Genomic DNA, 15,486 nt, shown 5'->3' on the forward strand with positions numbered 1-15,486 from the left:
TTTACACTCTCCTATTACTCTTACCAGCTATTCAGCTCCAGCTCCAGCAGTGACTGGGTCTTCTCTGAATTACACTGCAAACACCACATGCTGGCCAGCACTTGTAAGAAGATGTACTCCAAACATTAGCAGATCTCCTCACCAGTCCCCAGTGCTCCCTAAAAGGCTCCTCTAAAAGACAGACACAACTCAAAACTGCCATCTGCTACAGCTTGTAGCTCTCTGCCACTTACAGACGTTTTCATTTCGTTGCCTTGTGATAGCAGTTTCCTATAAATGGTAGGCGTGCATGGTCAGTACTAAGTGGCAGTCTGCAATCTTTGACAGTCAAATGGAGCCCTTTCTTTTTCTCTTTCTTCCTCTTTGTCGTCAGTGCGCGGGGCTGGTAGGAGTATAAGGGGGGTGGAGGCTATGAGACAGGGGAGTGTGAGTTTCTGCCAGGGCCCGAGCGGTATGGAAGAGGGCGGGGTGCTGGGAAGGGGGTGTGAAAGTGTGGAGGCTCTGTAGCTGGGCAGGAAGAGAGAGAGATGGAGATGAAACACTTATCATGCAAGAAAGGGACACACATGACCAGAGAGGAGGCGACGTGGAAAAGAGAGTCATGTTTTTCAGGCACGCTATCACAGTGTAAAGACATGAAAAGGAGAGACTGAGAGAGTGACAGCTGGGAATAAAAGATAAACCAATGCACTAAAAAAAAAAAAAAAGCCAGGAGGGAGGGTAAGAGAGTGGCAGCAGGAGTTAAGTGCATATAGGTATAGTAGAAAAATAGGAGTGAGATGGAACAGAGAGAAATGGGTAAACAATAAAGTATGAGGAGACAGTGACTTAAAGAAAAAAAAGAGTGGTTGAAGGAAACAGGGTTTGGAGTGTTTGAATGTCAGGATCTTTTGTTAGCTCTTTTTACACAAAAGGAAAAGGACTGACTTGGTAGCGACTGCAAATAAAAGAGAGCGCCTCTATTAATAGAGCCTTTCAGGGCTGAGCAGTGGCTGCTAAGATGTGCACTAAGAAAAGGGCTACAGATTCGGTGTCTTTCGCTGCAGAAAATCACAACAGATACACAATAGAAGCTGTCTATCTTTATGTCTTCAATTTTCACTCGCCTTGAAACAAACACTGCTTCATGGATAGTGTTACACACTGCATAAAATTCCCCTCGTACTGCACCATCAGCGCAAACCTCGCCAAGCCCCAAACACACACACAGTGATGGTGTCTTGTCTCTGGACTTCACAGTGTTGTTGAGACAGGGCAGAGACTAATCACCCCTCTGAGAAAAGGGGGTTGGAGTAAACTGCCCCCAAGCCAAAGGTATTTTCTATCTAATGACAACAGGCACAGGAAACGGAGGAGAATGACTCCCACATGGAGCCAGTTTACAGGGACACCAATCATCCACAGAGGCGTCCACACCAGTTTGTAAAAGAGAGGGATCCTGAATTCTTCTAATTACAGACCCGAACCCCTAAAATGATCACCTTGTCCGAACTGTTTTCATCTGAGGCTTCAAATGAAAGATGCAAATGAGAGACAAAAGCATAAGAAAGGGTTACTTAAGGAGAAAAAGCAAGTGTATCTCAACATGTGTCATGAATCACAGCAGGGGAGACTTACTTGCAACGTGTGACTCAGTCACAATGAGTATGTGCAGAAAGGCAAGCAGACAGACAGTAACCGGCCAACTGGTCTATTTCAGTTAGAGACCTTGACCCGTACTGTGGCGGTTACAGCTGCTAATGCCTTATGGAGCTGCAAGATAGTTGACTCAACTTACAGAACTCACCTATCACGCAAACACACCATAAACAAAAATGGGAACAAAAGCAATTTAAGACCTCCCTGTAATAAATCTGACATCCTCATTACTCAAACATTTTGTTACACTTCACCCAAGACACAAACACAGATGCAGGCATTTAGTTTGGAAATATGTGCATGATTTTAGATATTTGCCCCAGCAGATGCTTTGTTTTCTCTTCCCCCCACAGTGGACCACAGGGAGCCGCTAACTAGAGTTTATTTGTTTTTGACTGCGATATGAAGTAATATTGTGGTCTCATTTTGAAGGCGAGCGCACGATGTGTATCAGCCTCAAGTATATTATGACTGTTTCATCATGGGGCACAGGGGTAACGTCAGTTTAGGCATCAAGGAGGGTTATGCTGAAATGATCTAATTAGAGGTATTCCAGGTAAAACTGGGCTGTAAAAGTTTTCACAAACCTAGCTGTCCTGTGTAATGTTCCCTGTCTGCCTGCCTCCACGTCTCTCTCCTCCTCTAGTGTTACAACCCAGTCTAGTCGTCCCGTCTGGTGAAGGCCCACTCCATCTCCCGAGCCCTGGCTGCACAACGCTTTGCTCCAAAATGATGTCATTGAGAATTCCAAGCAGAGGCCCACTCTCCGCTCATAAAACTGTATTTCTTCAACTCAATACATATGGTCTCTCTGCATTTCAGCTCCTACTCTATCACTCTCCTCCAAATCCAAACCCTCCCTTCTTTTCCTTCCCTTTCTTGTCTCAGAGTAAAAAGAAAGCTAACTACAGAAAACAGGGGACCGGTCCCAACAGGCCCCAAGCGGTCAACATACCTACAGCTTTATCAAATGCTTCCCACAGATGTAGTACCCGAGTATCAGGCAAAGAAAAAACACGTACTTTCCAAATGCAAAGAGAATGAAAAAAGAGCAGAAGAAAAGAAAGCAAAAGAAACGACAGGGGGGGGGGGGGGGGGGGAAGTGATAGCTTCCTGGAAACTTGGTCACAAGTTTGGCAGACGGTGCTTTGTCTACATGACATCATGCACCGTTACTCATTATCTGCTTTTGCTGGATGCTGAGCGACTGAGACCTGCGCTAAGAAACGGAAAATAAAATGAAAACTCAGCCTTCGCCTGGTCTGGAAACAATTAGAATAGGCTGATGTCATAGTTTGATACAACAGCATACTAAATGAGATGTAGTGGCCTGGGATAGTTTTGTGAACACAGAGAACTTTGTATAGGGGGCATAAAAAACCCTAAAACAAAACAAGAAACACATCATTCCTCTGTAAATTCTCAGGAACAAAGAATTTCTGTGCATAAGGAGGGTCTGGCAGCAGATGTTTAAATAGAGCTGAAATAGAAGTAATTAAAGGATATGCAGACTCTGTTCATCACATCCTGGCAGCAAAGCTGGAGCAGATGTGTTGCCTGTGGGATCCTATGGGAATGATCAAAGATCATCGGTGGCAAGTGATGTCTTTGAGGCTTTTCTTTTTCCCTGTTTGCATATTGTTGCAGTAATGCATCCAGATGCAAACAGAAACTGAAGGTTTTGGGAGAGTTGACTTTTTAATTTACCATATCCTTTCCTCTAACTATAAGTACATTGTGAGATTCTTTTGAACTCTGACTGAAAATTGTCTGGCGACAGGCTGACCAGTAGCGAGAGTAAACAAAATCCTGGTGAAAAAGCAGGCTTGCTTCATTATTCTTCGAAGCTTTAGTGGGACATTTTTCCAAAATATTCACTTCCTTGTTTATTTACAATATTCATACCACTTTACCTTAGATTATCATTAAGGATGGATGCAGGGAGGAACACTTAGCTAGGAGGTCACGATGCACAGCCAATAAATGCTCCAACAGATTGCTTAGCCTTAATCCACGAACAACTGAATGAATGCAAGAGTTTAAATATGTAAAAAATAAAGCAGTGCAGGCAAGTAATTTTTAAAGCATGAGCCAGAAGTTTAGGATCCATTTCTGCTGCATGCAGTTTTATGCTACGCTCCTGCCTATAGCATCACATGTGGGCAAAGATGATAGTGGTTTTGAAAAAAATATTTCAACAGTGTGGCTTTTTCCAAAAATGTACTGATCTAAATTACAAATGTGCCAGCATGCTGAGAACAATTTAATGACCTTGGGCCTGCTCATACAAGGAAAGAAGGTCTAAGGTTTACTTCTTCTTGGTTAGAGTTTTTCTTTGGTCTCTTTGTGTTTGTGTGGGTGTCCTCTGGTTTCTTCTTACATTTTAAAGACATGCAGGTCAGGTGGAGTCTCTAGCTTTGAAATATGAATGGAGGAAACTTGTGATCAGCAGTCGGGCACAGGTCACAAGACGACACTGATAACTAAAACAAATCTTTACTATACGAAACCAGCCATGCTTTTGTACTCTTTGTGTCTGCATTAAAATAAAATCGGGGGAAAAAAAAGAACTACACTAACACATCACTTCAAAGTCATCTTGTCTGCTTGAAGTAGCCATCTCCCTCTCAGTTAAAATATAAATAGAGGTGGTGTCTTTTGTGCTGTAACCATTATTAGAAGCAGACCCTCTTTGTCCAGTAACAATATTTCCCCTTTCAGCTCACTCCATTACCAGCTACTGTATTTCTCCAAAGCTCTTAACGTTAGCTCCACCCATCAGGGACACATACTACAGCACAGTTCTCCCCTGCTAAAAATAGACCCATGTGAGGTGACACGCTCTGGTAAACACTCCGAGTGAGACAAAGCTGTAAAGAACAAGAGAAAGAATACACATCAGGAGAATGGCCAATGAATGCCCTGCTGATATCATCTCATTATCTGTTTCTTTGTAGTGCATTGATGTGCAGCGTTTTTTAGTGACACCGTGAAATCTTGAGGTCAACTGGTAAACAGAGTGCTACTCAGAGCAGCCATGACTGTAAATGTGACATAAGCCACAGCGGGTATAAATACTCATGGCGGTCGTGATGACCGCAGGAGCACAGCACTGCCACCAGAACGATAAAACAGACCCGACAGAGGCTTTGCAATGATTGGACCCAGTCCACAATGGGCTCTCAGAGTGACATTGCCACCCACTGGTTAGATATGATACTATATGTTCCCTTAAAGATGCACATTAGGTCTGGGGGCAGATATGCGGTTGATGATGTCATTCAGGACAACTGGGGTCAGACATGTTTGTCACAGCTGCATATCAGGAGGTTTGCTGGGTTATTCAAAGGCACCGGGATGTAACGAACCAGCTTTTTCGGGTGGGGAGGGGTTTGTGCAATAATCTATTTGAGGCAGCAGCAGAGTCCCCACCTGTCTCAAGTCACACAGTCTGCGGTTTAAATGCATTACAGGTCAGGAAAGATGAGTTTGTGGCATGCTGCAAGACCCCACAGCGAAGACGTCTTATATATGTAACCTATATCTTATATAGACTTCTAAATATATTCAAAGTGCTTTCCCTTTATACATTCTCACATTTTAAGAATGTACAAAGTTGTCCAGTGCCGTGTAAGCAACTTTGGCTTAACTGATTGGCTAAACATCTTCAACAAATATCCGAAAATATTTATAATATCGTGTCCAACCTTCCTAAAACATCCGTTTTCCTAACAGCACCATGCTGGCCAATCAGTCTTCAAACAGACTCCTGATTTATTGCCAAACACTATCAAAATCACGTCCTGGTGCTACACAGATTCCAGAAAAGATTCTGTGGAGCTATCTATCAATATTATCTTAGTTGTTTTTTTTAAAATAGATAAATATAATCCATCATTTCACATAAACCAAACGTGTTCCTAAAATAACTACTTGTGCATGCACTTTTGAGCATACACGTGTATCTCTCAATGCAATCATTTTGGAGCCATGAGCTAAGTCACATCATTAAACTGGGTAAATTGACTTCAAGGCTTACAATGATAATAATTGCTGTTTCAATCAGATTCCATTCATTGCCGACAGCAACAGAGATCTGATTAAATAGCTGATGATCTTGAACACGTTGTGTTGCTCAATCATTCCAATCTCTCACAAGATTTCATTAGCAGTCAAGCAAGAAATGATGTTGTGGCTTAGAGGTGATTGTAGTATAATTAAGTGTCTAGTGAAGACACATGCTAATTGCATGGAAGGTTTTGAATCAGAGTCTCTTTTCAAATGTACGATTCAGCATCAATAAAGGAAAACTGTTTATTTAAAATCGTCTACATAAGTTTCTTATTTTATGCAGAAGATGATCGAGATTGAAGAGATACAGATACAGTGAGGAGATGCAGATTGAAATCTCTGTATTCCTATAAAACTCAGACTGCTTACATTCCACGAAAATTCACCTCTTCGCACACAGCTGTCTAATAGCTTTACCAGAGCTTGCCTCACTTTGTTTTCCTACAGCCCTGAACTCCCCAGTCAAGACTCCAGTTTCTTGCCATGCTTTGCTGCCCTTCACAAAAGCAAAGCAAACTGCGCCTCCATGGCATCCGAAGCCCACAGCATAAACACTACGACTAAGCCTCGAGGTGCCCTGAGGAGCTCCTTCCCACTTGGCCATATACACTGGCACAAGCCATTGTTTGCATTGGCACATCATGTAAAGGCGGCTTTTCTCATGTCTGCTTCTTTACGCCTTTCAGATTCTGCTCCACTTGGAAGTGAAAGCGTAAAATGTATTTCATTTTAATGCCCCTCATTAGGCTGACAGGGAAGGAATCATTCAGGAAACCCAATGTTATTTCAGGAGAAAAAAGAAAGCCGGAGAACTGAATACAGATGTGGGGAAATGAAGGCAGCTAAGAGTATCTACACTGTATCTAGTGTGCAAATACTGTGAATAAGCTTCAATTCAAGTCATGCCACAGAGGAGCTCTTACTCGAAAGATTAATGCATTTTCAAGCTTAGCTCCATTCTAATCAACCTAACCACCACACTGAGAAGAGAAATTTAGTTAAACAATAAAAAAAAACACAGATCAAACAACAAGAAATATTTGTTAATGTCCTGGGGAAAAAGAAAAAATATCTAAATGTATTTGCTAGTACAAGTTCACTGAGTGCAAACGTCTTGCATTGATCGTTTTAGTCTCTAAGAGGCAGGAGGTTTGAGCAGTACTGGAAGGATTGCTGTATCAGGATCCCAGTTGTCAAAGGAAATCCTGACTGTTAACTTTTTCTTTTTCCCCTTTTTTCAAAAACTTTGCACATCTAAGCAGAAACACCAGATCAGCCACAGAATTAACATGAGAAAACTCAAGATTGGTTTACATGTTATGAGAGCTTTTCCCTGCCGCAATGAAAACTTAATCAGTCGTATTTAAATATTAATTGAAAGCCACAGCTGAAAGCACCTCAACAATGGGAGCAGAATTAAAAAAGAAATAATTCATGATCCCCACCTGTCCTCTTTATAGAGTCGTAGAGACACACATGTCAAAGTTTTCATATCTTGACAATGAGCCTAAGGATCAAAAGTTATAAAAGTTGAAAAATGACTAAGTGGCCATGATTCTTTTTTTTTCCCCCCCAGAGCCACAGACAACCAGGAAGCAATCAATCACAGAACAAAAGCACAGAGATAACGCATCCTCGATCTACGTTCCTTTTCCTCACAAACGTAAAAAGGAAGCTGAGAAAACCTTTTGTGCAGGTCACGAGAGTGCTGAGAAATGGATTCATGTTGACATATTCCACAGTGGAACAAGATATCCTGAATGTGCAAGTTCCATTCATACCACATTTCCACAAGACCTGGTGGGTGCATGTCAGCAGATCTTATGCTTCTACATATACTCCATTCAGGCAGTCTGGCTGGGACACGAGGCCCGGCTTTTACAGAGCAATAGAGATTTTTTTGAGAGGGGCAGTTATGCAGCACCGTGTTTATTGTTTAATTTCTCTAAATGCCTCCTGTAACCTCCGCTTGAGATGGTGCCAAAGCATTTTACAAGAAAAGGAGGTCACACATGGGCGCAAGCTATGGATTAAATTTGCCATCTCAGTGACAAACTACCTGACACTGACAGCGGTTGATGGTGTTTGGGTTCCATTTAATTTGCACACAATCAAAGCATATTTGACAGCTACGAACTCACATTGGAAGTCAATAACAACCAGTCCTTTAGGAGTAAGATACAGAAGAGACAGCCAGCCGTGTCGGGCATGACCACAATGCTTGGAACAGACAAATTCCCGTCATTTTAAAGGAAAAGGTTTATTTTAAAACAAAATTGTGAATTTGGATTTTTAGTCCATAAAGCTTTCAGTCTTATTGACTCAAAATATGTCTCTGTAGGCTTCAGGGTACATCGATCTGTAACCCGTCAATTACTTATTAGAAGCCCCTGGTTGGTTTTCTGAGCCCACAGGACAAAACGCTAACCTTTAATGGAGTTGGCTCTTTTTATCAAATATGACAATAATGTCAAGACACGTTAGCTCGTCAGCTTGTCAGCATTAGAAATAAAGATACCAGATGCTTTTGTTTTGTTTTTTTAACCTTGAGTCATTCTTTTTTCCATGATGTATGTTTCCAAGATAAACAGGTTTGGACAAGGGTGTTGAAATATAAGAAGGCAGAAAGGATGTTTCTCTATCTCAAGTTCTTTTTGGAATCCTTCTTTTTTTCCTTGAGAACTCAAGGGTGTAACTAGAAGACTGAAGTGTCTCGACATGCTGGTTTGGTGTTCTTTTTATTGAATAAAGAACAGACTAATTCTGTCAGACAAATTTTAATCAGCTGAACTTCCTTATAGCCTCCAGGGTCAATAACAAGCAGGAGGCTGTATCGGTGGAAAGTAATTCTCACACCCACATGGATCTGTGATTGACATAAAAATCAACATGGTCCAGAGGAGAATGTTTTCTCTTTTGGTGGAGTTTTTTTTTAAATTTAAAAATAATAATAATAAAAACAAAATACTGGCCTGGCAGAACTTTGGCCAATATATGGGAAAAAATGAATATTTAGGCTACAGCAAAGAGAAGCAGACATAATTTTGCACGTGTAAAACTGACAAACTTATTTCCAGGTCTGGAGTCACGTGTCTATGTCACACTCAGGGTAATAAAACCATCGTACAGGAGCTTTTATGACAAGTTAGGTCATGTTGGTGTATTAAATTTGATAATTTTCTACAATTCCAGTAACTGGAGTGACTGTTGATTCAGATTCATTTGGCAGACTTCAAGTATAAAGTGCTTTGTTGAAACTTTGAGCACAGTTTAGGTAACTACACAGAAATGCAGACACTGTGACGGCTTTCATTATACTGAAGTGAACTGTCAATGTCAGCTTTCGGTGTACTTTGTCATTCCTGCTGTTCAACAAATCCACTTTGTAAAATAAGGTCAACCCCCTCACTTAAACTTTGAGTAAACTGTTCAGCCTACTACAACAATCCTGCAGTAACAGCTGAGAGGAGCCATTCCAGAGGGAGGGACATAACATCCTCAAACCAGCCATGATAACAGGATGAGATACTTCTTTAATCTGTTTATGTGTTTGGAGCAGAGCACTTACAGCTCAGTCTTAATGCTTTGAGTTCCACAGGAGGGCCACTGCGAGTGTGACGGGTCATATTGTTGTCGGCTAAACCTTTTGTTCAAGTACATAAACATCTGGCCAACATAAGGTAAATTCTTCCACAAGATGTGTTTCTGCTTCATGTTAAAAATAGAAGAAGAAGAAGAAATGCTTTGTTTTCATATTTTAATGGTTTCCCATGTGGACAAGAATAATGAATAGCATTTTTAGAAAAGCCAGTTCACCATTTTTTGAAATTAGTGTGCATTCGATGATGAAACACCAAGAAATTCTGTGTACTAAAAAGCCATTGAGATTCATAGCAGCTGTGCCATGCCTAATTGTCCCAGAAGGGAATTTTGAATTGTATCTGCTATACAATAAGTCAGCGGCATCCTGTCAGGGGACAGAATGATAACAATACATGTGACGTGAAAGCATGTAAACACAGGGCAGGGATATAAATGGACTGAGGGAAGACTGAGAGGAAGGTTTGAGTTGCGTGCAATGTAGGGAAAATGCAAAGTCTGCATACACGGAGTACAGTGCAGCTCTGTTTTGAATAAGACTGAGGGGGGGACACACAGTGTCACGGTCAGTGCATCTAATAGGTTCTAATGATGTCCTCACCAAAGCATCCATTCTGTTAAGAGGACTAATGAGAAGATGTGCGAGTGAACAAAGCGCACAGGCCTCTCGCAAACACATGGAAAAAACAGAACGGCAGCCGCCTATAGGTTGAAAATACATCAACAGGATGTGCCTTATGAAGGAGACAATCAGCAGGAATGTGCTGAGACTCAGCCTGGTGAAAAAAAGTCTTCACTTCACAAACTTTTTTTTTTTCTTTTTTGATACATTTAAAAAAAAAAAAAAAGAAAGAAATGTATCACGAATCTTAAAGAGGTTGAATTTGCACTTTGTAAATAAGACACCAAGTAAGAAGAGAGTAAAGCGCATTAGAGTATCGCCAAACTACAGTGCAGCAGCTACAGCTCTATTTCATATACTCTCCATACATATGGAGCTTAAATGTCTGCATAAATGAATTATTACAGTTCAGTTTCAGCCCGATATTATATCTGCACAGACCAGTAGCTTGTTTTAACAGAACAATCGTCCGTGATACCCGTCCGTGATACCCGTCCGTGATACAAACAAACAAACAATTCTCACAAATAGATTTTCAATCATTTAAATATTTTTTAAACAAATTTGTTAGTAATTCATGATTGATCGTGCATGCAAACCAGCCTGACACGCTGCTGGACAGCTGGACAATATGTAAACAGCTTGAACCTGCACTTCACATCCAGATATACCGCACTCACACGCACCTTCAGACCAGAGCCCACCTACCTCCACACATCTGTCTCCAGGCTGGTCCATACAGTATCAAACCAGAGCCAGGCTCTGATGACAAACTGCTGCTTTAGAGAAAGTTAAGGTGACCGTGGTTGCATGTTTTTGTTCCCAGTCTCCAGTCATACACGGGGGACTAGGAACCTCCATCTGAATGATTTACTTTCCACTAATCAGCACATTCTCCTAAACGTCAATGAAAAGAGGAGGCTCTCCGCACACTGCGCACCCTCCCCCCTGCCTCAATCATCAGCTTCACTTAGCTTTGTCCCTCACAGCCTCAGTTTCTTTGAATCTCTGCCCTTCTTTCTTCCTTTAGTCAGCCCCTCTCTCTCTAGCATCAGCTGTCTTCTCACTCTCCCATCCAAATATGCCTCTGCAATGGTCTGTGGTCATTTATTCAGCTGCTGGGTTGATGTCTGTAAAACAGTGGGGGCATGTGTGGAGCCTGCGTGTTACAGCTCTACAAGGTCACTGATTTTTTTTTTCTCCTTTTTTCCTTTTTGCCCTCTTCTCTTTAGGACACATGGTGTTGCCAAAGGGTAAATCTGAGCTCTCAACCAGAACACATCCTCAGACAGCCAGAGCATTTCTAGTTAGATAACAGGTCGTCTAAGAGTGCCTTCAATTCTGATGCAAAAATAAGAATTCTATTCAGTTTATGTCACATGTTTCATGTGTCCTCCTTATATGGGATAAGAAACACTGTAGCATCTCACATTGAGGGATAAGGCTCCGTCTCTCCATGGTTCATGTGCTTTGGTTTCCTGCAGTGACCATTTTTCCATCAAAAATATAAATAAATAAATAAATTATATATATGATTTCTCTTTTTTTTTCTTAAAGTGTGTCAATGGGGAAAAACGCAAAGGGGCAAAAAAAAGAAAAAAAGAAAAAAAAAAAGACCTCAGCTTTCTCTATTTAGAAGAAAATCAAATAAGGACGGAAATCAATTTCATCAACAAAAAAAAGGTTATTTTTATATTTTTAATCTTCCAGATAATATGAAACAGTTAAGTAAGCCTTGGTAGTAAAGCTCAGTATCAGCAATCTGGGAGAAAAGCCAGAGAAACAGGCTATAAGGCTACAGTAGCCGCTGTGGGACTCCAGACAAAGCAAGAGCCCCCATCTGCCTTAATTTGTCTTTTCTCCCTTCTGCGATGACTCACAGTGGAATTCAGGTCCACTCATTTATTTGACTCGTAATATCTCCCATTGTTTAATTTCTTAGCTCTCTGCACTTGACTTACTCACAGCGGAAAGCCCGACTAGTATGACTCTGCGCCCATTAACAGGCAGGCAACTCTGACCGTTTCTCACTTTCTTCATAGAGAATGCAGCCAAACCCACGGACTATCCACACAGTGGGAGGGAGATTAACATAAGACCTCTATCAAGTAGTCGCAGGAGATTTTCTTAGTCCTTGAGGCTTTTCTCTGTCCTGAAGTCTTTCTACCAACAGATGGTGCTGGTGTACAGTCCACTGTACAAAGAATGATGCTGTGCTTAGGGATATATGACTGATTAAAAGCATCCCACTCATCTTTATCAAGACGGGGGAGGAAAAAAGTTGATGTAAAGTAGAACAGCAGAGGGAAGGATGTTACAAAAAGAGGAAAAAGTGTATATATAAAGAATTTAGAGCAAAGGCTACACAAACCGAGGGAGTGGAAATTACTCAGCTCCCAAGGGAGCTTATTTAAGCTGCAGGCAGACATGTACATGTCTTCATGAGGAGAAAAGTTTGATATATTTGACATGACCGGTCCTTGTTTATTGAGAATGAATGATTTCTAGCGTGACTGTAAAACACAGACAGCTTAAAAAACTAAAATAAACTAAATTTAAAAGCAGATTGATAATGATCAAAAATGTTTTCATAACAAGTTGCTAAGCAAATCATTGTATGTATTAAATGCTTCAAACTGTCCATTTTCAGGGTTTTCCTTTTACAGAGCAATAACAGTGTTGATTATTAGAATGTGTTATGGTAGGTATTATAGATAAATGCTTCAACGTGTTTCTATGCGCTTTCATGTTGCAAAATAATTAAAACCAAAATATATACATAGTACTACTCCTACTATGATGGGCACTGAATGATACGGGTCTCTGTGGATGGTTTCTCATAGATTGAAATCAGGATTTATCACAATTACGTGCACGTGCACAGATCTCCGAGGCCAGTTGTCAAGGCAACAGCTAAGGCTGACAGGAAAAAAAAAAGCAACCAAAAAAAAATAAAAGAACTGTCCATACCTTTAAAAGATGCTGAAGATATGTGTATGTGTATGTAAAATAAAAAAACAAAATAACCTCCATTTAAACAGTCCAAACCAATGACCCCAACCAAGATAAACATTTAACTTTAATGACTGTTTACCAGTCGCAGTCCCAGCCTCCCTGACAACATGCTTATTTCACTCTCGTGCAGGGACATGTGCTAATTCCACAAATCATGCTCACACATAAGCAATAAGATTAATAAAGTATATAATCAAATATTAATTGGTGAAAACAACACATAGTATACAGAGAGTGTTATGTGTCACATCTAATTTGTATTCTTATGATATGACATTGAAAACCTTGAAGAGCTAAAAGCCCCGAAAGGAACCGCTCTGTTTTATAGAGCAAATGCACTGGCGTGCCATTTTACCCCCCCTCTCCCATCCTTTGACCCTTCCCCACCTTGCTTGTTTCTGGCATTAACTCTGGATAATGCAAGTCTGCTTTGCAGCTGAAAAGAGTTCCTGGATTAGCACCAATAGTCAGCCTGAGCTCAGGAGGCTCAGCTTGTTCACAGCTGAGCTTCAGCTCTCTGGACCAACAGTGATGCAGGTAAAGAACAGTGTGCACATGCCAATTCCCATTCATAGCAAAGCACTGCCAGAGCTAAGCGATGAAAATACGAAACCACAGGCACATGATCGAGCTGAGAGCGCATACCACTAATCTTCTGAGGACCGACTTGCAGGTTCGAACACCAGCTGGCGGAACCACTTACTGAATGTCAGTCCTTACTTTCTTCCCCATTTCCTGTCTCTCCCTCATCATCAGTTATCAATAAAAAAAAAGTGGCAATATTTCAATAAAGTTATGAAAAGCACGGATGGCAGCCTGCAGCAGAACGCTAAATTCTAATTACAAAATTATGATCTGCTCTTTTTCATTCTACATATGCTCTATTTGTGAAAGTGAATCAGTCGGCCCGATACACACAAAATAAGCCTGCATGAATGCATATGTGCATGTGCAATAACACATGGCTAAAAAAAAAAAAAAAAAAAAGACCACAAAATGCAGAGTGTGTCTATAAGAGCTGCAGTGCAGCAGCATGAGCTCATCACTCTTCTCTTCCCCCTCCTCCTTCACTGCCCCCCCAAACTCACCCCTCCTCTTGCTTGCCATTACATAAGTTAATACAGCACACATGCTCATTATTCTCCGGGCAGGTGCTGTGAAGAGATGCAAAGGAATATGTCATCAAAAGTAGTACAACAGCGCAAAAAAAAAAAAAAAAAAAAAAAAAAGCCACAGCAAGCGACAGCGACTGTGCTTCTCGGAGCTCTCACTGTCCCCGACTGATCACAAAGAGCAGAGCAGAGGCAACACATATTTCGGCCCTGCTTTAATCACACACATAAAGTACAGAAAAAAAGGGAAACTGGGAGACATTCTAGAAACATCGCACTTTTTTCCCCCAATGCATTTCTGTTTAGTGCATTTTCCACATCAGACACCCCAGCAAACACAGTGAACGTGAAATGTGTCTCCAGAGGGAAGCTTTCTTAAGCATTAGAGTAAACAAACTTGCTTATTAGCATTTCAAAAGCTGCACGGCTTAACATGAGCACTGTAGATACTGCAGCACAGGCAATGTTCCCGAATATATTCTCCCATAATGTTGCAGCCCTGCAGCAGTAGAAGGTGAAAAGACAGTGAGAGCCTATAGCACATATACCCATTACTGTCATGATCAAACATCTACTCAGTACAGCGGGGTGACCAAACTCTTACAAATGATTATATGAATTTCAGAAATAATGAAGAGAATAAAACGTTTCACACAATATGATGTTCCTCCGGTAAAGACATGAATCTAAATTATTCAGCAGTATGTGGATACTGACTCCAACTTAAGCACTGATCGGAAAAAGACACCTTTAGACATCAATACTGAAGCGAAAAAGAACAAAGTAATGCATCAAGGTCTTTTTATGGTCAACTATACAAAGAGAAGCAGTTGGAACCAGTTTTCTAGTAGATACAAGCATTTTGTCAAGCTTCAGGGGAAAAATAAAGTTTTTAATAGAAGAAATAAACCGGAAAAAATGTTTTACAGTCGTTTCAACTCTTCATCGCACTACTTCTTAATATTTCAGAACGTTAAAAGATGGGCCACTCAGACCAGCAAATGCCATAGATGTAAGTCATCAGGACCAATATCAACCATTATAAAAGAAATGTTACTCTCACTTTAATACACTGAACACCAAATGTGGAAGCCATTAGACTAACTGCAACTAGAGAACCTCTTATTAACAATAACAGCCTGTTCACATCTTCATCATTGTGACATTTTTGAACAGAATACGGCTTCTATCCTAGACACGTCTAAGCTTTTCCACCCGGGAGGGTTTTTTCTTCTTCTTTTTTCCCTACCCTCACCACAGTGGAACTGCAAGCTCGTGTTGGCAGGTTGCTGCTTTTCCATTACAACCCCCCCTCCAAATAGACCCAACTTGTCTTATAGTCAGTATGCCAAAGCAGGGAACCAACAGAGAGGTCAGTGTCTGCTCTCGTTTCCCGCCTGCCAACAAACACTAGGCTCATGTCTGAAA

At 41.0% G+C, this 15,486-nt stretch overlaps 1 protein-coding gene across 6 annotated transcripts in view; it reads right to left on the reverse strand.

Moving 5' to 3' along the window:
* Window positions 1-15,486, reverse strand: part of iqsec1a (IQ motif and Sec7 domain ArfGEF 1a) — a 96,919-nt gene that overhangs the window by 21,564 nt on the left and 59,869 nt on the right. The window contains exons 1-2 of one of the 6 annotated variants that reach the window (XM_085144920.1): window positions 8,829-10,137; window positions 25-8,775 (exon numbers count right to left, since the gene is read on the reverse strand). The exons of the other annotated variants lie outside the window; for them this stretch is intronic. Of the exons in view, the coding sequence (XP_085001046.1) occupies window positions 25-89 (65 nt within the window). The 5' untranslated portion in view covers window positions 90-8,775; window positions 8,829-10,137. Of the gene's footprint in view, window positions 1-24; window positions 8,776-8,828; window positions 10,138-15,486 lie in introns of those variants that run through there. 6 annotated transcript variants of the gene reach the window in all.

The sequence above is a fragment of the Neolamprologus multifasciatus genome, chromosome 20, assembly GCF_963576455.1.
Source record: "Neolamprologus multifasciatus chromosome 20, fNeoMul1.2, whole genome shotgun sequence".
NCBI lineage: Eukaryota > Metazoa > Chordata > Actinopteri > Cichliformes > Cichlidae > Neolamprologus > Neolamprologus multifasciatus.